This window comes from Phycodurus eques, chromosome 2, assembly GCF_024500275.1.
Source record: "Phycodurus eques isolate BA_2022a chromosome 2, UOR_Pequ_1.1, whole genome shotgun sequence".
Classification (NCBI taxonomy): Eukaryota; Metazoa; Chordata; class Actinopteri; order Syngnathiformes; family Syngnathidae; genus Phycodurus; species Phycodurus eques.
In genome coordinates, this window is record NC_084526.1 from 3,542,471 (window position 1) to 3,568,795 (window position 26,325).

The 26,325-nt window shown below is 41.7% G+C and overlaps 1 protein-coding gene across 7 annotated transcripts in view; it reads left to right on the forward strand.

Annotated features, from left to right (window-relative positions):
* The first annotated feature begins 469 nt into the window (after positions 1 to 469).
* Positions 470 to 26,325, forward strand: part of slc22a18 (solute carrier family 22 member 18) — a 52,668-nt gene continuing 26,812 nt past the window's right edge. For 3 of the 7 annotated variants that reach the window (XM_061664069.1, XM_061664078.1, XM_061664087.1), the window contains exons 1-3: positions 21,524 to 21,547; positions 22,195 to 23,230; positions 24,152 to 24,560. Coding sequence is in view for 1 of the 7 variants with exons in the window: in XM_061664061.1 (XP_061520045.1) it covers positions 629 to 784; positions 3,229 to 3,326; positions 3,419 to 3,564; positions 8,518 to 8,650; positions 9,639 to 9,751; positions 12,486 to 12,596; positions 13,626 to 13,726; positions 15,556 to 15,657; positions 20,198 to 20,318; positions 20,615 to 20,802 (1,269 nt within the window). In the remaining 6 variants the exon portion in view is untranslated. The other 4 variants (XR_009767227.1, XM_061664061.1, XM_061664104.1 and 1 more) reach the window with 4 other exon arrangements.

The following is a 26,325-nucleotide window of genomic DNA, read 5'->3' on the forward strand; positions in this document are numbered from 1 at the left end:
AGACGTAGTCTTGATTAATATTTTGTATTAAAATGTGCAGGCCTATATAAAGTAATGGCTGGAAAGTGTATACTGTACGAATTAGTTATCGTTTCACTCAGACAATATAGTTCAGAACGTTACAATATAAACCCCCCTCACCGATATCATTCTATATCATTTTTTTAATATGCCCAAACGCGGCATCTTCCATCCATTATTTTCCGAACCGCGTCAATAAATCAAATGAAGTAGTTGTGTGAAAACACAAATGTTAATTGAATGCGTCTGTTCATATCTCTGCGATTTTTAGTGGTCATCGATTCCTTCTGTATTTGAATTAACTCAGACCTCCGTTGTTGCTGTTTTTTCTTTTCTTTTGTTTTGACCAACGAACCACACTCAACGATTAGTTAAGTGTTTTTTTGTAAAAATTTCAGTTTACCGTTTGTTAGTTTTTTCACATTCGTTTCGGTTTCCGTTCCAAAGTTCAGCTATTATACATGACGAGTTTACGGTGGCTGTCGTTCCGTACAGGTCACCTAATGACCTCTCCTCTTTTCCTAAATTGAGTTTGACTCAGCAACCCGTGTCTATCCGTGAGACGATAATACAACACGTTTTTTAAAAAATTGTTTTATTCGGCAACATGACAAGAATACTTGAAACCAGCGATGAAACGGCTTTTGTTAGCTTAAAAGCTAACGCTGCGACTCAACTGAAGAAGAAAACAACAATTAACGTCATTTATCTAATCGCTGCTTTGGACATAACATGGATGTTTGTACAGTTCTCCATAACGCCTGTAAGTGTTTCTGTTACATTGGACGAGGGGACGAGTTTTCGATGATTGCCTTCAAGTGCAAGTGGGGGCTCTTCCGGAAGTGATTCGGAATCTTTTATTGGTGCTGTGGTTTTGAGCAAAACAGAATTCATAATACACTTATAAATTAACGTTTGGCATTACAGTATAATGTGATAATTTTCAACCTGTAGCTACAACTTATTCTAAAATAGGTATGATTGGTTCCCTGCTTGGGTGTAATGCATAGCATAGATATATAAAAACTAGATACGCCAGCGCGCTTTAGTAGCCCGGCTAACCGACGTGCCTAAGTGGCGGCCATGTTGGAGAGGTCGTCGTTTGCATGCATAGAATGCAATGCATGGAAACTGAAAGTAACTGTCGTTATTTGCTAATTTCGGAACCGATTTTCATGAGGGTTACAGTTTTGCGAATGCTATCAATACACAACATTTGAATAAACGCGCATATAGACACACACACACACACACACACACACACATGTATGAGGAATACCGAGTTCCTTTGTCGTAATTGGACGGCGTTTTAAACAGCCGTATGCTGCACAATGTACCGGTCTTTTGGTTTTCTTTCCGCCCACACAAGTGGAATACGCTGATGACTTTGACCTTCCTAGCTTAGCGCCCCCGTGGGCATAGAACTATATATATGTGTTTCATGGTTTTACCATTGATTGTCATTATTTTACAGCATTACTTCAGATTAATTTTCTTACTAGGACCATATTAAGAAGACAGATCCTCAGTCACCTCACCACACATCTAAAATAATAATGATAACATCCATCCATCCATTTTCTGTAGTGCTTATACTCACTAAAGTCGCAGGTGAGCTGGAGCCTATCCCAGCTGTCTCTGGGTAAAAGGGAGGGTATACCCTGAACTGGTCACCAGCCAATCGAAGGGAACATGAAGGCATGAAGACACAAAAAGACAATCAGCCTGTTTTTGTCCTGATTTTGACCCTTTCCGACCAAGCATGTCATACGCCAGGCAATCTGAAGTCTTTTAAGATTGTCCTTAGGTCTGATGTGTGTTTAGAGTAGATTCGTCCCGATTTTAGGGTCAGAAACAGGTTGGGGCTGACAATCTTAAATAATGAATGTGTGTTCAATATTTAAAACTCTTCATGTGTGTGGGGAACGCCAACTACTCCCGAGTCATGAGGCTGAGAATGGTGACGTGAAACAAAATGTAGCTAATCAAAGAAGCACCCAAGAACACGGAAACATCTGTAAAAATGCAAACCAAAATGTCTTACCCAATGGTGCCGTATGTAGAAAAGTGGGTTCCCCAGACGGTAAGGAGTGTTGTCCAAAGCAAGTCGTTTTTTGAGAACATCACCATTTTACAAGGTTCTCCGGCAATCTTTGGGAACAAACATGAGCACATATCCAGAAGTGTTCCTTCTTTGGTTTTGTGAGATCAACATACAGTAAGTACAACAGAAGAAGCTTTATGTATGTGGTCTGCTAGGTTGAGATTCTTGGAGCACACCACACGACCAAAACCGTTGAATGCCCGATTTTAAAAAAAATCTTTTATGTGTGGGTCTGTAGCAGATGGAATAATCTTTGAAGAGTGGGACATTTTTTTTTTTCATATCTACAGGATAATTTTGATAATTATAGCTTACAGCAAATTAAATTTACCATCTCTAGAAACTAGAATATGATATAACAATCAATCGAGAAACAATGAAAATGATTGTTAATGTAGAAATTTAGGAAGGAATTTGCACTCTGAGAAGTATTTTCCTTCTGTCTCAGCAGCTTGGGGGGTGTTCGGAAAAATACTCAGATGCTGCTCTGCTACACTCGGGACCGTGCACTCTGAGAGTAAAGTTAGGGTGCCAGGCTGACTTTCTGTATGCACGCTTCCTTGGTCGGAATGAATGCGAGAAAGAGGAGCCGCTTAGTGGCTCTGCGCTCAACAATAACGCCGAGTAGTTTAGCACAGCTCCTCATCATCAGAGGTCGATACAGTAAATATAAGATGACATATTGTCATTCAGTGCATACTGAACCGTGACCACTGTAACGAACGATTCAACGCACGCATACATATATATCTATATATATCTGATCGGTCTGATCTGTGTCAGCCGATAATTAGCATTTTATGCTGATCGGCTTTAATGTCATGCTTCGCTCCGCAAAAGACATTTACTCCACGTCGCCGTCATGTACAGTATATTCAAATTATTTGTAGCCTTGTCGTTTGTCTTTTGACGTAGTACTGTAAATATCTGACCACCAATAAAGGTATTTACAAAAAACATGTCGGCAGTGTGGGAGAGACAAGACGTAATGCCCGGATCAGACTGCAAGACAAATTTGGTCTTGCAGTCTTACTACTGCAATCAAAGCTCTTTTTTCCCCACAATAAACATGTTAAAGTTTGTCTGTTTTGTGCTTCTAACAGTATTTGGCAAAGAAACTGGGTTTTGACACTTTGTGGTTTGGTTATTTACAAAGCATGGTTGGTCTCATCCAGCTGTTTGCGGGTCCTTTGTTTGGAAGGTAAGTACAGGCAAGCTTCGTTTAGATGTTTTAAGAGCTTTGTCATGAGCAACCTAAACACGTGTTGTAATGTTTCCTTTCATGTATGGCAGGTTCGCAGATGTTATCGGGGCCCGAGCGGCACTGTCATTGGCGTGCACTGCAAATATTGTTTTCTTCATTCTGCTGGCTGTAGCAGACTCTCCTGTCATGCTTTTTGTCCACAAACTCCCCACAGTTGTAATGCATGTCCTACCAGGTGAGTCTCTTTTGTATTGCAAATCTTATCCACCAGTGTGGTTATGTCACACATTGAACTTCTATTACATAATTTGCCGTATCTTCCATCTTTGTACCTCTACTGTCGGTTTTGAGAGAGTACGTTGTTGTAATGTTGAGCTCAGTATTAATTTCCGTTCACAATTAAAGTGATGATTTTGCTCTCCACATACCGTCTTTCCAAAAGTATTCTAAAAATGATGAAAGTTGCCTCTTTTTTGCTGAAGACACAAACATTTGGTTTAAAAAAACAACAACAGTTCAACTTTTATTTCCAGGTTTTACACAAGGATCTGATCCACAAAATAGAGAAGTGTTTCCCAACCTTTATTGAAAAATATCTCAGGGCACACCATCAAACATAAATGTCACAAAATGTATACAGAAATAATGATGATGAGTTTGTGCTGTCATGACTTATTCAGTTGTATGAATGGAACAGGTGGATACACAGGTTAATTGTATCTTCTGCCATCGAGTGGATTAACATAAAATCTTTCTGCCTGTCACAATATGTTGCCACCATATCGAAACTACAGGCACCGTAAGGGACAAGCGGTACCAAACGCGGAATAACTATGCTGTTGACTGCTATTCAGAACAGAGATTGAGACAGCGGAGGAGAAGATCATTTTATCACCATACCCCAGCAAATTGCACTACTGCAGCAACATAATGTAGGACTGTGGATATCCAATGGAGACGGTTAGACCATTGACGAGAATGCAAAATAGGCAATTTAAGCAGCTGAGCATTCAAAAGACAAACATCGGGCTAGCCTTCCCCAGGTGGAAGGAACTCATGAAGGAGAAGGATTTTAAAAGGTGACGCTGAAGTTGCCAACTTTTCCTCGACAAGTAAGGGCTCGGAAAAGTCTCGCGACACCGCGTTGCATCGCCATTTCGGACGCTACGGGTTTTTTGTTTACAACTGAAGACGTGCTTGGTCATGGTGTTGCCTCACTATTAACTTCTTATTTTGTTATTCGAATTTAAGGATGGTGAGACACTGCTGTGTTACATGGAGCAGGAGCTTGTCACATGATCGCAAAGGGGGAAAAAATTAACAACAGACGACATTTTTGCAGCTTTCCTGCTTGGCGGTGGCAAGAAAGAGGGAAACCTAGTAGTAGTTTTAGATTACGTCGGATGGCTTTGATGTCAGCTGTAAAATTAAAAAAGAAAATCTATCCTTCGACAATATACTTACATTTTCCTTACAGTAAGTAATAAAATATATACGTGTCCTGTTTTTGTTTTTGTTTTTTTTACATGCAACAAAGCATGTGGGATTTGTCATTATCTGACAGCTGCCTTTATTGAGATTCGTTAGATAAGAATCGTTCATTCTCGCTGGATTGCTGATTAATAGTATAAAAAAAGTATTGGAACAGACATTATTAAATTAACTTAAAGTAAATAACATTTCACATTGGGTGGCATAACCATTACTTGCAATAACTGCATCAAGCCTGCGGCCCATTAAGTTCACCAGACTGTTGCATTCTCCATTTGAAATGCTTTTCTAGGCCTTTATTGTGGCCTCTTTCAGTTGTTGTTTGTTTCTGGGGGTTTCTCTCTTCAGTATCCTCTTCAGGAGGTAAAATGCATGCTCTTTTGGGTTGAGGTCCGATGATTGACTTGGCCAGTCCGACATTCCATTTTTTACCCCCCGATGTAGTCCTTTGTTGTGTTGGCAGTGTGTTTTGGGTCATTGTCTTGTTGCATGATGAAACTTCTCCCTATTAGTTCGGATGCATTTTACTGTAATTTGCCAGACAAAATGGTTTTGTTGACTTCAGAATTAATTCTGCTGGTACCATAATAAGTTGCATCATCAATAAAGACAAGTGAGCCCGTTCCAGAAACAGCCATGCAAGCCCAAGCCATGACATTACCTCCACCATGCTTCACAGATGAGCTTGTGTGTCTTGGATCATAAGCAGATCATTTCTTTCTCCATACTTTGGCCTTTCCATCACTTTGGTAGAGGTTAATCTTGGTTTCATCAGTCCATAAAACTTTGTTCCAAAACTTTTGTGGCTCATCTCTGTACTTCTTAGCAAAATTCAATCTGGCCTTCCGATTCTCTTTGCTGATGAGTGGTTTGTATATTTCTTCTCTTGAAGTCTTCTTCGAACAGTGGATTGTGATACCTTCACCCCTGCCCTGTGGCAGTGATGTCACTGGGTTTTTCTTCACAGCTCTCACGTTTCTGTCATCAACTGTTGTTGATACCCTTGGCCGACCTGTTCGATGTCTGTTGCTCAGTACACTAGTAGTTTCTTTCTTTTACAGGACATTCCATAATTGTTGTTTTGGCTATGCCCAATGTTTGTGTAATAGCTCTGATAGATTTTCCCTCTTCTCTCAGCTTCAAAAATGGTTTGCTTTTCTCCCATAGACCCCTCTCTGGTCTTCAAATGCAGTTTTTCACATCCATCCATCCATTTTCTGAGCCGCTTCTCCTCACTAGGGTCGCGGGCGTGCTGGAGCCTATCCCAGCTGTCATCGGGCAGGAGGCGGGGTACACCCTGAACTGGATGCCAGCCAATCGCAGGGCACATACAAACAAACAACCATTCGCACAACCTGGTTAGAGCATCAGCCTCACAGTTCTGAGGACCGGGGTTCAATCCCCGGCCCCGCCTGTGTGGAGTTTGCATGTTCTCCTCGTGCCTGCGTGGGTTTTCTCCGGGCACTCCGGTTTCCTCCCACATCCCAAAAACATGCATTAATTGGAGACTCTAAATTGCCCATAGGTGTGACTGTGAGAGCGAATGGTTGTTTGTTTGTATGTATGTGCCCTGCGATTGGCTGGCAAGCAGTTCAGGGTGTACCCCGCCTCCTGCCCGATGATAGCTGGGATAGGCTCAAACACGCCCGTGACCCTAGTGAGGAGAAGTGGCTCAGAAAATGGATGGATGGATATATATTTTATTTTATTTTATTTTTTTAAGACAGATGGTTAAAAAGCATATACAATGGGCAACTTAGTTTAACTCCACGTACATTCGTCCGAATGACGTGTTGACATTGTTTGACATCATGTTAAAGTCAGCATAATTCTGAAACTGCTCCGAAGTGTAGGCACACCACGTATGAGGTACACAAATCCGCTGCACACAACAGAGGAAGTAGGTCCGAGGTCACTGCTCCACTCTGTATTCAGAATTTGTACGGATCCAAACTATTTATACTGCGTGTATTCTTGCCATGTGTCGGTGTCTGGCGTTGCAGTTTTTCTGTGTAAAATCCCATCTCTTTCTTGCATTGTAACATGTTTTTCAGTCGCAAAAAAAAATCCACAGCGATTGTACAGTCTGCTTATTAAGCCATTGTTTACCTTCTTGGTAGCCCCTAAAATGGTAGCCTCAACCCACAATGCAAAGCGGTTCCCAAGCCCTATTTCATTTGGTTTTGTTAGACTGTTGTTTACCATAGGGAGCATAACATAGTAGGGTCAACTGTCCCGTATTAGCCAGTGTTCCGACAAATGTTCCTGTCTTTTGAGTTTTTCATATATGACGGCTACCGTTGTTGCAATTCGTGTTTGAAAAACCGAGGCGCTAGAATGCACTATTCGTTTGGATGCTATGCACAATTTCAATGCTAGATGGGAGTAATTCCTACAGTTTCCCTTTAAAGCGTAGTTAGCACCTTTTGTTTGAACTTTCCAACATGTTAATGTGAGCAAAATTATGGAAACGTGACTTACAAGTTGTTTGCCGGGGATGTCCTATTACATAGATTATTCAAACAATAAAAAGCGACGAATGTCTACGCAGTACGCTCAGTTTCAGATTTAAATTTTGACTGTGAAGTCGACATTTCTACTAGAGGTGTAGCCGACATGAAAACCAGAAAACTGTCCACGCGTGGAAAAACAGGCAAGTGTTAAGATGAGAGAAGTTGGAAAATCAATCAGAACCTTTGGATAAGTATTCATTCAGTATACAACAAGCAACTAAATATTAACTTTTCAAAATAAATAAATTATTAATTAAATGTATTAATTAAATATTCACTTTTGCTGAGAAATTCTCATTTCATTGAAAATAATGCTATCCTCAAAGTTTTGTAGTCAGATTCAGATGTAAATTCATAGAAATAAAAACTTCAGCTCTTGTCTCATAATCATCTACAATGGGAAAGAATTCCATCTACAAAGCTTCAACAATTGGTGTCTTCAGTTCCCAAATGTTTATTGAATGTGGTTAAAAGAAAAGGTGATGTAACACAGTGGTAAACATGACCCTGTCCCAGCTTTTTTGGAACGTGTTCCAGTCATAAAATTCTAAGTTAATGATAATTTGCTAAAAACAATAAAGTTTATCAGTTTGAACATTAAATATCTTGTCTTTGTAGTGTATTCAATAAAATATAGGTTGAACATGATTTTCAAATCATTGTATTCTGTTTTTATTTATGTTTAACACAACGTCCCAACTTCATTGGAATTGGGGTTGTATTATTTTGTATTGGGGTTGTACATTGAATCCACAGCAAAAATAATGGTCCTCACTATTCCAACACCTTTGGAGGGGAGCATACAGTAGGTACAGGAAATATTTCTTATCATTGCTAGAAAAATTATCAGAACAATTTACAACTATGATGACTGAGAATACTGCGATTAGCTGGCAACCAGTTCAGGGTGTACCCCGCCTCTGGCCCAGATTCAGCGGGGATAGGGGACCCTAGTGAAGATAAGCGGTACGGAAAATTAATGAATGGATAAATGAATGACTGAGAATAAGTGTGTTTAATACTCAGTAGCCGTATTCCACACCAAGCTGACAAACTTAAAATTTCTTGAGGACCTTCAGGTGTAATGGAGATTTTCAATTAAGCACCAGCAGAAGATCATTGGTGATATAAACAGCTCCTGAATTAACCTCCGATTTTTATCACTTTCCTCTGTTTGTCTGCAGCTTCTCAGATGGTCGTAGCAGACCTTTCAGAACCTGAAAAACGGGCCGATGCGCTATCCAAACTAGGTCTTTGTTTTGGCATTGGAATGATAGCTGGCTCCACTTTAGGTGGCCATCTCGTCACAAGCTATGGGTGAGTGTCACACTGTCACTAACTGTACTGTAGCAGGGATGTACCAATATCTATGTTTCACGGTTCGGTTTTATTACTATATTCATCTCACGGTACAGTAATTATTGCAATATTGTGGGAAAGCTCACAGTATTGCAGTTGCGAGTGTTCCCTGTGGCCGCTGCGGACCGGGGCGTCGGCTTCTCTAACCCACTGTAGCATGTCTGGGCCGTGGGTCTGCGCTTGGCAGGGACGGACGCCGGCGTGAAGGGCGTCTCTCGCCCGATCGCTTGCGAAGTGACACTCAGACAAGCATAGCGCCGGGAGGGACTCGGGGGCCCCAAGGTGCAATCGATGTGTCTTTGATCAATTTGTCCTGCAATTCGCATTAGCTTCTCTCATTTATTTATTTATTTATTTATTTAAATTATTAAATCGGGCGATTCACGTTCGCCCCTTATAACCCAGTTACATTTGGCAAAGTGACGTTTTGTCCGCATTACTTCCGCATCCCAACGCAGCATTTCAGTCACGTGGGCCAGTCAGTCAATCAGTGTATTTATTGTATATACTCTAATAACAAAGTCGTGCGCTGTAGCAGCCTGGCTACGTGACGTGGCTATGTATAGCCGGCCCAAAATTAAAATTTAAGCACAACGGCTCATTGTTCTATACTGAGACAAGACCACGACGATATCGAGGCACTTGTAATAGCGCAATATTGTGATATTTTGAATATTGTAACATCATTAACAATTATACAAGTAATTTTTTTTTTTTTCAGGCATCACCTCTGAGTGTTAGCGAACTGGGAACTACAAAAGTTAGATATATTGAATTTGTATTTCTATCTCTTCATAATGATTGAATGGATAAAGAACATCAGACCATGAACTTAGTGACTCTTCGCTCAAGTAGACAGAGCGTTTAGATTTTGAATGTTTTTATTGTATGTATGCGAGTTTGTTGTGTTGTCCTGCTAATGCTGAATTTATCTTGTATTTCCCAGGGAGAGATTTGCTGCATACAGTGGCGCTGCAGGGAGCACATTAAGTTTGCTGTTGGTATTAAGCTTTATCCCTCAAACCACTAAAGTTCAATCTCCAACAGCCAAAACAGAGTGTAAGACGCACCCCAACGTAATGTTTTTTTGCTTCCTCTTTTTAACAAATTTGTACAATGACTAAACGTTTAATGAAGTTTGATTAGAAAATAGGTTGGTGAGTTTCAATGACTTCAGTTTTCAAGTTGACGTCATCAGTAATTAATATCAGAATCATCTTTATTTGCCAAAAACACACAAGGAATTTGTCTCCAGTAGTTGGTCTCCAGTCAATTGACAGAGAATACTTTTGAGACATAAAGACATAAAAATGGTAATGCCGATATATTTATTTATTTTATTTGACAATTGTGAAAATGATGCAGAGTCCTCGAGCAATTTAGAGCAGTTTCAAATGACTAATAGAACAATAGTCTGGTACAGTGACCATTGTGCAAATGGAACAGAGACTTCAAGAAATGTATGCAGTTTAAAGTGACTAGTAGTGTGATAATCTGGAACAGTGTCAATTGTGCAAATGATGCAGCTACTTCTCAAGCACATGAGTGGTTAGTATTGGTCAACAACAGATATGCAAGTAGTGCAAAGTGGCGAGACTACTACAGTGAGTGCACGAATAATGTATAATTGGCCCGACACAGATGTGACAACAATCTCAAGACAACATTGGCAGCACGTTGCAATGGAATTGTAAATTAACATTTTAAGAAATTAATGGCAAGAGCGAAGAAGCTGTTGGAATGTCTGCTAGTTTTAGTTTGCATTTTCCGATCGTGTGTACCCGAGGGAAGGAACTGGAAGAGGTGGTGACCATGATGTGGAGCGTCTAAGAGGATTTTGCATGCTCTTGTCTTAGTTCTGGCAGTGTGCCAGTCCTCACATGTAGGTAGGAGGGTGCCAACAATTTTTTCAGCAGTTTTGATTGTCTGTTGCAGTCGCAGTTTGTCCTTTTTTGTGGTCGCACCAAACCAGACTGTAATGGAAGAACACAGGACTGATTCGATGACTGCTGTGGAGAACTGCCTCAACAGCTCCTGTGGCAGGCTGTGCTTCCCCAGAAGCTGCAGGAAGTACATCCTCTGCTGGGCCTTTTTGAGGATGGACTTAATGTTGGCCTCCCACTTCAGGTCCTGAGAGACTGTAATTCCCAGGAACTTGAAGGTCTCAACAGTTGATGTAGGTCAGTTGGACAGCGTGAGGGGCAGCTGGGGCGAAGGATGTCTCCTGAAGTACACAATCATCTCTTCAGTCTTGAGCTTGTTCAGCTCCAGGTTGTGTCGGCCGCACCACAGTGCCAGCCGCTCCACTTCCTGTCGATACGCAGGCTCGTCAGTCTTTGATGAGGCCCATGACTGTGGTGTCATCTGCAAACTTCAGGAGTTTGACAGCCGGGTGCATTGAGGTGCAGTAATTTGTGTAGAGAGAGAAGAGCAGCGGAGAGAGGGCACATCCCTGGGGCGTCCTGGTGCTGGTGGTACGTGTAGATAAAGTGGTGTCTCCCATCTTCACCTGCTTTGTCCTGCCTGTCAGGCATCTGTAAAACTACTGGCAGATGGCAGGCTAGATGCTGAGCTGGGGAAGCTTGGATGAAAGGAGTTCAGAACGCTGAGCTGAAGTCCACGAACAGGATCCTCGCGTAGGTCCCCGTGCCGTCGAGGTGTTCTAGGATGAAGTGCAGTCCCATGTTGACTGTGTCATCCACAGAGCTGTTTGCTCGGTAGGCAAACTGCAGGGGGTCCAGCAGGGGACCTGTGACGCTCTTGAGATGGTCCAGCATGAGGCGTTCAAAGGACTTTATGACCACAGATGTCAGGGCGACAGGCCTGTAGTCATTCAGACCCAAGATTGCAGGTTTCTTGGGGACTGGGATGATGGTGGAAGATTTGAAACAGGATGGTACCTCGCACAGTTCCAGAAATCTATTGAAGATCTGTGTGAAGACTGGAGCAAGCTGGTTCGCGCAGACTTTGAGGCAGGATGGGGACACAAGGTCTGGGCCTGCCGCTGTGTTGGTTTTTGTTGTTGTTTGAAGATACGTCTCACATCCTGTTCGTGGATGTTCAATGCAGGAGGGGGAGTCAGTGGTGTGATGGTGGTCAGTAGTGCAGCTGGGTGGGTGTGGGGCGTGAAAGTGTCCTTTTCAAATGTGCAGTAGGTGTTCAGTATACCATTATTATACACTGCGCCTCCAAAAGCATTGGCGCAGCGAGGCCAGTTCATTTACTTTTCATTTACACACATTTCGGTTTGACAAAAAAAATTAACATGAAACGCATGCTCTCGATAGGGTTTAAGTCTGGAGATTGACTTTGCCAGTTGCAAACCTTCCACTTATTTCCCCTCGTTGGACTCCTTTGTTGTTATTTTTATTTCTTGACTCATATTTATATTTGGCTGCCAAACCCAATTTTTTGAGATCCAAAGATGAACATGAAATGCATACTTTCTATAGGATTTAAGTCTGCAGAATGACTTTGCCAGTTGAAAACTTTCCACTTATTTCCCTCCTTGGACTCCTTTGTTGTTTTATTTTTGATTTATTGTGTCATATCCTTTGTTGCCAAACCCAAATGTTTTCAGTCTACTGCAAAAAGGAAGGGATTGGCCTCACATTTCCTATACCCGAAGGAGGCTTTTGTATTAGCCTGCTATCTTCTTTATCAGTTTACCAGATGAATTTTCTCAAATGTTTATATGTTGTCAATCTTAGAGATTATCCTCAAATATCCATGTACCTCATCACTTTCAGTTATACTTGTCTCATAATTGTCATATGTTGTGAATCCACTGCAGCTGATACCAAAAGCAAGTCCATCTTCAGTGTGGGCCAGATCACAAGGCTTATGAAGTATGCAGGCGTGACACCAACGTTCTTAATAAAGATTGTTGCAGGTTTACCATCAAGTAAGAGATTTTTTTTTCTGACAAAATTGTTCAGTATGTTATACACACGTCACAATTAAAGTCCCCCCAAAGTCACCCAAAAATGTTTTGTAAATTTGACACATAAAAGAATAACAAAAGTCACGTTAAAAGCCGGACAATGAATAAAAATAACACAATGTGAAAAAAGGCTTCAAAATGGTCAAAACTTGAGACATTCTTTCGGCTTCTAGACACTGTGGGCGTGTCTCTAACCACTGTCAAATTGGCAAGGGGCTGCAGGACGGCGGATCCCGTCCGGTTCGCCGCTGCCTCGCTACACAAACGGCGGGGGAGACAGTGGCCCAGATAACACAAAACACATCACACTTCAGGGACGATGTATTTTATCGAGTTGCAGGCATAATTTGATGGCTAACTGCACGCTAAACTTGTAGAATTATGCGACGTTAGTATGAATAAGGAAGTGGCAATTCCGCCTAATTAATGGGGGAGGGAATTAGTGCCAGAAAGTATACGACCCAGCCTGGTTTCATCACGGGGATAGTTTTTAACCCTGCGCAAAAAATCCAGCCAGTTGAGAAGGTGAAAAACAGTTTCCAGCTATATCTCAACAATTCAGTACTATATAATTTTCAGTCTTCATCTATATTTTCAGCACTTCAAACTTATTTAATGCATTTATAAACAAATAATGACAATGCCTTTGGGGGGACTTTAATGTTACACATCTGAGAGGTCTGGAAAACATCCAAAGTCCACAGAGGAAAGGCCAAGTTAACAACAATTTTGTTCTTGCTTTGTTGTCGATATAATTGGGGCGATGTCCCTACCAAAAAAATCGGCCTTGGTTTGAACCAAGTAACCCAATCTGAAAAGTGTTTGAACGTACATTTGGAAAGCAAAAAGTCATCGTCTGCTTCATTTATACTTCTTAACACAATTTCGGAGTACTTGATAATAAAATTACTCAGATAAGGATTAAGGTTAACTTAAAAAGTAAATCCAAAGGAAGAAGAAAATGTCAGTTTTGCTGTTGTCTTTGTACAGGCATTTTCCAAGTGATGTTCTCTATAATTGCATTGGAATTTTTGAAGTTGACACCTGAGCAAAATGGATATATAATGGCATATTTTGGAATAGCCCAGCTGGTGAGTCATTATTAAAAAAAAACAAAAACACTTATACTGGACATGTTTTGAATATGAAGTTAAAGGTGCAGTGGGTAATAGGGAAAGAAAAACACTATCATCTATGTTATAACTCTCTCCATGACCTGACAGTGAACATTTTATTTAAATGATCTTTTGAAAACTCATCCCTCTGCGGCCTCATCTAATGCCTCAAATTTAATTTTCATTATTATTTTAAAAAGTCTCCATGATGGAGAGAATTGTCCACTTAGATACTGTACATACTGGAGGTGTGGCCTGGGAGTGTTTTCTCGTGTACGTGCATTTACGCCAGAAGGAAGCTCTGGGAGCAATGGCCCACGCAGAGGCTTGCGGCAGTAAATGCTCGCACATTTTGCGGCACCGGCATAAGGTCTTGGATTCTCGCGGTGTGAAATACGTCACTAACGGCTCACACTGGCTTACCGCCGGCTCATCTTGGCATATTCGACCTGCTGCTCATTCCACGACATCGTATGAGTTTAGAAACGGCTTGTTGTTTTTGATTGTGGTCAATATACAGTACGGTACATTAATACGTGTAAGGGCGATCATCCATCCATCCATCTATTTTCTGAGCCGCTTCTCCTCATTAGGGTCGCGGGCATGCTGGAGCCTATGCCAGCTATCATCGGGGAGGAGGCGGGGGACACCCTTAACTGGTTGCCAGCCAATCGCAGGGCACATACAAACAAACAACCATTCGCACTCACATTCACACCTACGGGCAATTTAGAGTCGTCAATTAACCTACCATGCATGTTTTTGGGATGTGGGAGGAAACCGGAGTGCCCGGAGAAAACCCACCCAGGCAAGGGGAGAACATGCAAACTCCACACAGGCGGGGCTGGGATTTGAACCCTGGTCCCCAGAACTGTGAGGCTCCACCGGGAGAGGGGGTGTTTAGTCCGGTGACTCATGGACCCATTGTTGTAATAGGCTATACTGTACTGTTTTCACCTACTACTGTCTATGCAGAGCCAGTCAAATTACGCCCACGTGTTTCCTAGGCTGTTGTGGCTGACTACCACCTGTCAATCAGTCCTCAGCTAACTGTACTTAGAACCTGTAGATAGATGGCCAGCCGGACCAGAGTTAAGATGGACAAGAGCAAAACAACCTCCAAAACGAAAAGGTGCTGCTGAGAAGTTGAGAGATAAAAATGAAATCCCTCAAGGAAGTGGCAGCCACACAAGAAAATATCGGAGTTATTTGGCGGTCGTTCGAGTTTGGCTACCGCCACACAAGATTCCGTTGCCAGCACAAGCCGCGGCGAGCCTTGCCCTCAACAGCTGGATATCGACAAACACGAAAAACACGTTGTTCAGTTACCTCTTGGTAACTGAACAACAAAGGATATAAATTCACCGGACATTGTTTCTGTACTACATTGTGGAGTATTGACATTTATAGCTTTTATCAAAGCTACTTGTTGCAAAATGGTGCTAAGAATGAATGAAATGCCATGTTCATGTTAATAACTTTGTAACTATAATGCCACAAGTTAGTTTGCCACTTATATACATGATGACTGTTATTATTATTTCTACTGACTGGTGAACAAGACATGCCGAAAATGGCAAAGTTGCTTCTATAAGGTGACCACAGTAAAGTCACTTACATGTGCACGCCTGCGAGGGGCGTGGATTCGGCCAGAGGGGAGGGGCAGGGAGTAGTGAAGTGAGGCTACATTCAAATCTTGCTAGCAGTTTCAACACTACACACTGCACCTTTAATATTATTTTGTTGCACTGACTGCTCCAATCTAACTGTACAATGAAGTTATTAAATCCCAATCATTTGTTCAGGTGGTTCAGGGAGGTGTGATTGGGCGACTTACAGCAAAATACACTGAGAGTTCACTGCTACTTCTGTCTATCGGAATTTCTGCTTTTGTGGGGCTCGCTCAGGTACACACACTGTACATGCACACTGGAAAACACACGCACCATGTTGTTGCATACCAAACTGGTCTACTGAAATTAAAGGTTTGTCTTAATAGGTTTTTCTCCTGATATACTTTTGTCAGCCCTTCTATGCTTCTCTTTTGTAAATACACAACTGCTACAATAACACGTGGTGAAAAACAAGCCATTATTTTCTTGTGATAATAGTTTTACATTGAGATGCGACACATGGCAAAGGTAGAGGTGGCAAAGGCCAAACAAGAGGCATATGATGACATGTATGGCAGGTTGGACACTAAAGAAGGAGAAAATTATCTATACAGGCTGGCCAGACAGAGGGATAGAGATGGGAAGGATGTGCAGAAGGTTAGGGTGATTCAGGCTCGAGATGGAAATATGTTGACTGGTGCCAGCAGTGTGCTAGCAAGATGGAAAGAATACTTCGAGGAGTTGATGAATGAGGAAAATGAGACAAAAGGGTGAGTAGAAGAGGCAAGTGTGGTGTACCAGGAAGTGGCAAGGATTAGTAAGGGGGAAGTTAGAAAGGCATTAAAGAGGATGAAAAATGGAAAGGCAGTTGGTCCTGATGACATTCCTGTGGAGGTATGGAAGCATCTAGGAGAGGTGGCTGTGGAATTTTTGACCAGCTTGTTCAAGAGAATTCTATCGCGTGAGAAGATGCCAGAGGAATGGAGGAAAAGGTTACTGGTGCCCATTTTTACAAACAACACACAACACGTGCTGAGCTGTGGGAACTATAGAGGAATAAAGTTCATGAGCCACACAATGAAGTTATGGGAAATAGTAGTGGAGGCTAGACTCAGGACAGAAGTGAGTATTTGCGAGCAACAGTATGGCTTCATGCTGTAGGTGTGACAGATGAATTTAAGGTGGAGGTGGGGCTGCATCAGGGATCAGCCCTGAGCCCCTTCATGTTTGCAGTGGTGATGGATAGGCTGACAGATGAGGTTAGACTGGAATCCCCGTGGACCATGATGTTTGCAGATGACATTGTGATCTGCAGTGAAAGCAGGTGGAGGAACAGTTAGAAAGATGGAGGCATGCACTGGAAAGCAGAGGCATGAAGATTAGCTGAAGAAAGACAGAATATATGTGCATAAATGAGAGGAATGAAGGGGGAGGAGTGAGGCGACAGGGAGAAGAGATAGCAAGGGTGCAGGACTTTAGATACTTGGGGTCAACCGTCCAGAGGAATGGTGAGTGTGGTCAGGAAGTGAAGAAACGGGTCCAAGTAGGTTGGCACGGGTGGAGGAAGGTTTCAGGTGTGTTATGTGACAGAAGAGTCTCTGCTAGGATGAAGGGCAAAGTTTATAAAACAGTGGTGAGGCCAGCCATGATGTACGGAAAAGAGACAGTGGCACTGAAGAAACAACAGGAAGCAGAGCTGGAGGTGGTGGAGAGGTTCGCTCTCGGAGTGACCAGGTTGGCTAAAATTAGAAATGAGCTCATCAGAGGGACAGCCAAGGTTCGATGTTTTGGAGACCAAGTTAGAGAGAGCAGACTTCGATGGTTTGGGCGCGCCCAGAGGAGAAATAGTGAGTATATTGGTAGAAGGATGATGAGGATGGAGCTGCCAGGCAAGAGAGCTAAAGGAAGACCAAAGAGAAGGTTGATGGATGTCGTGAGGGAAGACATGAAGGCAGTTGGTGTTCGAGAGGAGGATGCAGGAGCTAGGCTTACATGGAAAAGGATGACGCGCTGTGGCAACCCCTAACGGGACAAGCTGAATGGAAAAGAAGATTTTCTTGTGAGGCATATACAACCGAAAAAACAGAATACAATGATTTGCAAATCATGTTCCACCTATATTTCATTGAATAGACAACAAAGACAAGATATTTAATGTTCAAACTGATAAACTTAATTGTTTTAAGCAAATAATCATTAACTTAGAATTTTATGGCTGCAACACTTTCCCAAAAAGCTGGGACAGGTGGCAAAAAAGACTGAGAAAGTTGAGGAAAGGTCATCAAACCCTGTTTGGAACATCCCACAGGTGAACAGGCTAATTGGGAACACGTGGGTGCCATGATTGGGTATAAAAGGAGCTTCCCTAATTGCTCAGTCATTCACAAGCAAAGATTGGGCGAGGTTCACCTCTTTGTGAACAAGTGCGTGAGAAAATAGTCGAACAGTTACAGGACAATGTTCCGCAACGTACAATTGCAAGGAATTTAGGGATTTCATCATCTACGGTCCATATCATCATCAAAAGGTTCAGAGAATCTGGAGAAATCACTGCATGTAAGCGGCAAGGCCGAAAACCAACATTGAATTCCCATAACCTTCGATCCCTCAGGCGGCACTGCATCAAACACCGACATCAATGTGTAAAGGATATCTCCACATGGACTCAGGAACACTTCAGAAAACCAATGTCAGTAAAAAAAGTTAAGCGCTACTTCCGTTAAGTGCAACTTGAAACTCTACTATGCAAAGCAAAAGCCATTTATCAACAACAGCCGCCGGCTTCTCTGGGCCCGACCGAACTCATCTAAGATGGACTGACGCAAAGTGGAAAAGTGTTCTGTGTTCCGACGAGTCCACATTTCAAATTATTTTTGGAAGCTATGGACCGCGTGTCCTCTGGGCCAAAGAGGAAAAGAACCATCCGTACTGTTATGGACGCAAATGTGATGGTATGGGGCTGTGTTAGTGCCAATGGCATGGGTAACTTACACATCTGGGAAGGCACCATTAATGCTGAAAGGTACATACAGGTTTTGGAGAAACATATGCTGCCATCCAAGCAACGTCTTTTTCATGGACGCCCCTGCTTATTTCAGCAAGACAATGCCAACTGTGCTGGAGCCTATCCCAGCTATCACCAGTTCCCAAACGTTTATTGAATGTTGTTAAAAGAAAAGGTGATGTAACACAGTGGTAAACATGACCCTGTCCCAGCTTTTTTGAAACGTGTTGCAGCCATAAAATTCTAAGTTAATGATTATTTGCGAAAAACAATCAGGTTTAACAGTTTGAACATTAAATATCTTGTCCATGTAGTGTATTCAAGTTGCACTTAGTGCTGTAGCGCCGAACTGTATTTACTGACATTGGTTTTCTGAAGTGTTCCTGAGCCCATGTGGTGATATCCTTTACAGATTGATGTCGTTTTTTGATGCAGTGCCGCCCGAGGGATCGAAGGTCACAGGCATTCAATGTTGGTTTTCGGCCTTGCCGCTTACATGCAGTGATTTCTCCAGATTCTCTGAACCGTTTGAATATATTGTGGACCGTAGATGATGAAATCCCTAAATTCCTTGCAATTGTACATTGAGGAACGTTGTCCTTATACTGTTCAACTATTTTCTCACGCACTTGCTCACAAAGAGGTGAACCTCGCCCCATCTTTGCTTGTGAATGACTGAGCAATTTAGGGAAGCTCCTTTTATACCTAATCATGGCACCCACCTGTTCCCAATTAGCCTATTCACCTGTGGGATGTTCCAAACAGGTATTTGATGGCCATTTCTCAACTTTCTCAGTCTTTTTTGCCACCTGTCCCAGCTTTTTGGGAACGTGTTGCAGCCATAAAATTCTAAGTTAATTATTATTTGACAATCAAGTTTTTCAGTTTGAACATTATATATCTTGTCTTTGTAGTCTAGTCAATGAAATATAGGTTGAACATGATTTGCAAATCATTGTATTCTGATTTCATTTATGTTTAACACAACGTCTCAACTTCATTGGAATTGGGGTTGCACATTGGATTATTTGTGTTTATGTCAGTACAAAGTGGAACCTCGGGTTACCAACAATTCAGGTTATGTACAAAATGTTGGTAGAAAGCTTACCTCTAGTTACGTATTACTTTCGGTTTGCAAAAGTTCTTGGTATGGACGGACGGAAGGATCTATGTTGGACTTCTACTTGCACTGCGTGGAGATCATTGAGTCTGTGCATAATCCTTGGATTACTGAAAAGTATAATCTGTTCTGCGGTGTAAAGCGGAAATCTGTTCTGGGGGGATGTTCCGCCTCCACATCCTCGACCATCCAATCACAAATCCAATAGCATTTGTGATTGACGTCGTTAAAAAAAGTCAGGAAATCATTATTATTATTTTTTTATACATATATTCTGAATCAGAATTTCCCCATGTTATTATGGAAGAAGGCTCTTCAATGATGAGCTGTAGTCCTCCTCCCCTTTCCCCTCCTTAGTTAAAGTTAATGAGCAATAAACTGTTACCATATTTATTTAGTGTTTTATTTCTTTAAAATTGTGTGTTTCAATTATTTCTATATTGCAATATATTTATTTTTAACCACACACTGATAAAAAAAGGTAAGTGTATTTTAATTTGGGGGCTGGAACAGATTAATTGCATTTCCATTCATTTCAATGGGAAGCTTTAGTTTGTGTTAAGAACATTTCTGGATACAAACAAGGTCACAGAACCAATTAAATTGGTAACCCGAGGTTCCACTGTATTAGTACGTCATCTAACTCCAATTTCAAGTAAATGTTTATTAAGATGTGAAAACAGCCCTCTGAAAATGTCTTCTTCCTGCAGGCGTACATGCAGAATGTGTTCCAGTTCTGCCTCACTGTGGTCCCCATGATGTTTTCTCTCAGTATGTTTAATGTCATCACAGACAGTTTGCTCACTAAGAGCGTACCTTCCTCTGACACAGGTAAGATCCTGCTGAGTTGATGTACGCAAGTCAAAGGTATTTGTGTAGCTCCCAGACACAACGTGCAAAGTTCTTCATCTGTTTCTCATAACAAACTAATTTACTGTACGTTTTACAAAGGAAAAGCATGCAAAACCGCTAATGGAATGTTCAGTGACATTTTCGTGTTTACTTTAAGTCAATGAAATTCATTTGGACACAACTCTACATGCGAGATTCACAACAACAACAACAACAACAAAAATCATTATTTCTATCAGGTTATTAAGTGATACCTCTTCTGCTTCCTTGTCCAGGGACAATGTTGGGATTGTGTGCATCCGTTCAGTCTCTACTTCGTACAGTTGGACCGACCATTGGCGGCTTTCTCTATGTGAACTATGGCATTTTTTCCATAGGCTTTCTTCAGTTTATTGGCAATAGTGTTATGTTTGTGTACCTGCTGCAGCGTCGACTCAACAAGAAAGCCGAATATATGGAATGATACTCTTAATGTTTGCAAATCTTTTTATCTTCCAACGAGTTGACAAATATTGAGATAGGTTGTTTCAACTCAATGGGTAATGTAAACATATTTTACCCATTCTCAAATATGTACACAAAATCAGTTTACATTACATTTGTATTGTTTTATTCACATCAGTAGTACTGTGTTGTATAGTTGAATCAGTATTTTATTTTTTTTTTTCCCATACAATTTGTCAGTGTATAACTCCTGGACAGGATCTCTGGTGGGAGGGGCTCACATTTAAACAGAGGAGCAAGGAAGTTGCAAATAAAGAATTCATTTTGGACGCTGCTGTAAAATTTTGTCATGCCAGTGGACTTTCTGCCACGCACACAAAAACCTTTGAAGCAAGTATTACCACAGTTACTGGCACATGTTCACTAGGAATGTGTACAAGTGGTACACTGGACCTGGAGAACATGTTGGCGGATGTTGTAAACGAAAGGTGATGAAAGCTGAAAGGTGATTACGGAGAACTGGAGGTGCTGATGCATGCTTTTATCTGTTTTACCTGTCGTTTAGAATGCTGTAATGCCCTGCTCTCTGGTCTTCCCAAAAAGGACATTTCCACTCTAAAACTACTTCAGAACTCAGCTGCTCGTGTGCTGACGAAAGCCAGAGGTTGGGAACACATTACACTGATTTTATCACTCTCTTATAATTGATGTGCTTAACGGCTTGTTCCGTTAAGGGGTCGCCACAGCGTGTCATCCTTTTCCATGTAAGTCTATCTCCTACATCTTCCTCTCTAACACCAACTGCCCTCATGTCTTCCCTCACTACATCTATCAACCTTCTCTTTGGTCTTCCTTTAGCTCTCTTGCCTGGCAGCTCCATCCTCATCATCCTTCTACCAATATACTCACTATTTCTCCTCTGGGCGTGCCCAAACCATCGAAGTCTGCTCTCTCTAACTTGGTCTCCAAAACATCGAACCTTGGCTGTCCCTCTGATGAGCTCATTTCTAATTTTATCCAACCTGGTCACTCCGAGAGCAAACCTCAACATCTTCATTTGCGCCACCTCCAGCTCTGCTTCCTGTTGTCTCCTCAGTGCCACTGTCTCTAATCCGTACATCATGGCTGGCCTCACCACTGTCTTATAAACTTTGTCCTTCATCCTAGCAGAGACTCTTCTGTCACACAAACACACCTGACACCTTCCGCCGCCCATTCCAACCTGCTTGGACCCGTTTCTTCACTTCCTTACCACACTGACCATTGCTCTGGACTGTTGACAACAAGGATTTAAAGTCCTCCTCCTTGCTATCTCTTCTCCCTGTAGTCTCTCTCTTCCACCACCACCCCTCTCATTCATGCACATATATTCTGTTTTACTTCGGCTAATCTTCATTCCTCTTCTTTTCAGTGCATGCCTCCATCTTTCGAACTGTTCCTCCACCTGCTCCCTGCTTTCACTGCAGATCACAATGTCATCTGCAAACATCATGGTCCACGGGGATTCCAGTCTAACCTCATCTGTCAGCTTATCCATCACCAATGCAAACAGGAAGGGGCTCAGGGCTGATCCCTGATGCAGTCCCACCTCCACCTTAAATTTGTCTGTCACACCTACAGCATACCTCACCGCTGTTCTGCTGCCCTCGTACATGTCCAGTATTATTCTAACATACTTCTCTGCCACTCCAGACTTCCGCATGCAGTACCACAGTTCCTGTCTGGGTACTCTGTCATACGCTTTCTCTAAATCTACAAAGACACAATGCACTTTTCCATCAACATCCTCAAATAATACATCTGTGGTACTCTTTCTAGGCATGAAACCATACTGTTGCTCGCTAATCTGTTCTGAGTTTAGCCTCCGCTACTCTTTCCCATCACTTCATTGTGTAGCTCAGGCATGCCCAATGTCCGTCCCACATGCCAAATCCGGCCCATATCCAGATTTCCTCCGACCCGAAGCATCATGTCATAAAATCAGTAATATGTGGCTCGCCAGCACAGTTTCCCACAGTAAACAATACACACATAAAAAAAAAAAAAAAAAAGCAATTGTATATTTCACCAGAGGGTGGCAGTAGACCTGTGGCTGCACTCTCGTCACGTGACCCCTCTGTGAACTTTCACCCCTGTGGTATGTTTTAGCCCATTTCTAAAATGGCAACTGAAACTAAAAAGAGGAAAGTTGACAACGAGGGCCGCCGTTTCCAGCACAAGTGGAAATTGGAGTATTTTTTCACTGACATACGAAACAACTGTGTCTGCCGAATTTGCCAAGAGACTGTGGCTGTTTTCAAAGAATTCAATATTAAGAGGCACTACCAGACGAAACATGCTAACAACAAGCTAACGGCGAACGAAAAACTGAAGCAACTGCAAGCTGTTTTGATAGCACAGCAGCGTTTTTTCGCAAGAGCCCGTGACTCAAATGAAATTCTACAAAGGTGAGCTCTGAGTCTCAGTGAATTGGTTTTTTTTTTGTGATGGTCAAACCACAGTTTTGTCTAATTTCTGTCATTTGTTTTGACTATACTATAGTTAAATCAGTATATATAGTCACTATACTATTCTTTGTCAAAATGCACTGGGATGTGATTTGGTAAAACAAAATCAAATACATGTTTCTAAAAAAAATCAGTCAACTTTCATAAAATAGTTAATTTGTATTTAATTTAGTATGATTTTAACCTTTAACTATCCTGGTAATGCAGTTGAAAACAGATTCTCATTTGCAATATCGACCACGCCGCAGACAATAAAGTGATATAGATACATATTTACATGTTAATTTAGAATGGTAATGGTTCGAGGGATGTCAGGCCGAATGGTCGGCCCCCATACGTTTTCATCAGACCAAATCTGGGCCTCTTTTCAAAAGGTTTGGACACCCCGGTCGACAGTTTGCACTGGCTTGTGCCCCCCCATAGGGTTGCATTCTTTTAATTATTCCAAATACTAGAACAAAAACTTACAGAGAGGCTGCATTCAGCCATTAGGGCCCGCACCTCTCGAACAACCTGCCAGATGGCAGCAAGAACAGAGACTGTTGATGCTTTTTAAAGGAGGCTCAAGACGTTTGATTTAGCTTTTAACTGATTTATTTAGTATTTATTTTGCGACTCTTTTATCTTTATCTATTATGTATCTATTTTTATCCCATTTTATTGTCTCTCCTATTGTCCTTCAGTTTTTATCCACTCAAATTGTCTTTTAGTCTTGTTAAGTTTTACTTGAGTGCGTGGCTTAAAGTACTCCGACGTTGTGCCGGAAATCCGGTGTATGAATTTTTTTTGACAAGACTCACTGTACTTGTGTGTTTATAAAAAAAAAATAATAATAAAAAACTCACGTGACATGATATGAAGGGCGTCCATGGTTCCTGCCTCCACCTCCTTTCCACCTGCAGCCACCCCTGAGGTTGCCGCCCGTGCATCAGGGGATGCTACTGAATCTGTCTGCAAAGCCATTGGACCCGCCACCTTGGTCACCCAATCCAGGTCAAGGGTCACCGACCTCCTCATCATCACAGCGCTCATGGCGACAACATCTGCTGTGGCTGCGGGCTGATGAGCATGAGAGAGAAACCAAGACAAAAGACAAAGCACTAATTGTAAAGCCCAGGGGTCCACCCAAGAGCAGCTCGGTGGATGGGACACGTCCCACACCGAGGGACGCAGGGCGGTCCGCCAGCCCCACCGAGGCGCCCCAACAACTGGCCACCCGGAGGAGGCCGCAAGGAAACCCAATGCCACCACCTCCACCAATATTTATTCGGTAGGTCGATTATGCTTGAGTCGCCAAGTATGCACAATCTTGGGGAAAGTGGAATCCTGAAATTCAAAATATCAGAGAGTTTCTGTGTAACCGAAGACCAAAAGCATTGAATTGGTGTGCATTCCCATATAGCATGAAAATAGGGTATTTTTGGTGCATTGCGCGCATATATTAGATGGAGAGAAACCCATTTTATGCATAGTATACTGAGTAAAGTGTGTTCTATGGCGCACTTTATATTGTATAAGCTGTAAATTTGTGTTTTTTTGTCCTTCTAAACGTATTGTTACAAATCTGTATCCAGTAGCTACGGTCAGCGGACATGGGAATGTCTTCTACCCATTTGGTGATTGGTAAATGCATTGATTTAGAACATAAAATTCATTTAACTTTTGAAAGATCTCTTTTACTTTGCGGGAGAAGCTTCACTATTTGCTTGGCAAACTCCGGCACTTGGAGGGTGCTCTGGAGTGTATTCTTTTTTTTTTTTTTTTAATTGCTGCTTTTAATTGATTGTATTGAAGAAAGTTTCCGCCTGTTATTTGAAATTCTTGGAACAGTTCATCATGTGTCCTAAAAATATTATCGTTAAATAGTTGTTGTAGGTGGTCAATTCCATGTTGTTCCCATGTAGTAAAATGGACGATGCCAGATTGGGGAGAGCATACCGGGAGCTCATCGAGATCCTGTAGATTCTAAACTTTACCACCAAGCCGTTAATGTGGATGCGATTATTGGGTTCTTGAAGCATTTATGGCGTTTTAAGACGTGGGGAAATAAATGGCCGTTTTGGGAGTTTGATGTTGTTGCAGTCTATTTATTCCAATTCTAGCCAAGAAAAATACTCCTCATTGTGGTGCAACCATTTGATGAGGTATTGTCATTGGTTAGCTCAATAATAGTGTTTAAAGTTGGGAGCATTCCGGCCTCCCTCCTGTTTACTTTTCTGAAGAGTGGATAGACTAATTCTATTTTTCTTTTAATAAAAAATTATTACAGCAGAATCTAATGTTTGAAAGCATTTAAATGTGGTCTTAAATGGAATCATTGAGAATAATTTATTTGAGGTAAGGCTTTCATTTTTATTGTGGCTATTCTTCCCAGTAGTGACATAGGTAAGCGTCTTAAGTCATCTGAGATATTTTCCAGAAGTGGTGTGAGTTTTGGCGCAATATTAATACCTAAATACTTAATGTTTCCTATAGGAATGTCCACGAGTTTGCTGTTATTAGGAGTATTGAATTGTATATTGCGATCCAATGTATAACTGAATCTCCAAAGCCAAATTTGCGAAGTACAGCAAACAGGAAAGCCCAGTTAAGTATTTCGAAAGCTTTCTCTGCGTCAAGTGACATGATGATTGCGTTTAGATTTTTACGCCGTGACACGCTTATTAAATTTAACAGACGTCTGACATTATTTGTGCAACTTCGACCTTTAATGAAGCCTGTCTGGTCATAGTGGATTATCGACAGGAGTACCTTTTTAAGTCTCACTGCGAGGGCTTTCGAGATTATCTTGACATCTACATTAATCAGTGATAAGGGCCGATAATTAGCCGGGAGAGTGGGGTCTTTACCTGACTTTAGTAATAATTTAATTGAAGCTGTGTTCATATGGCTACTAATTTGACCTTTATCGTTTATCTCCTTGTTTTGCCTTTTTAAGTTGGTTTCTTAGCGTGTCTGTCGGATTAATTGCATATTCTTCTCCTCAATTCCATTTTCCAATTTTTGTTCTTGTTTTTTCTTATACGAAGAGTATG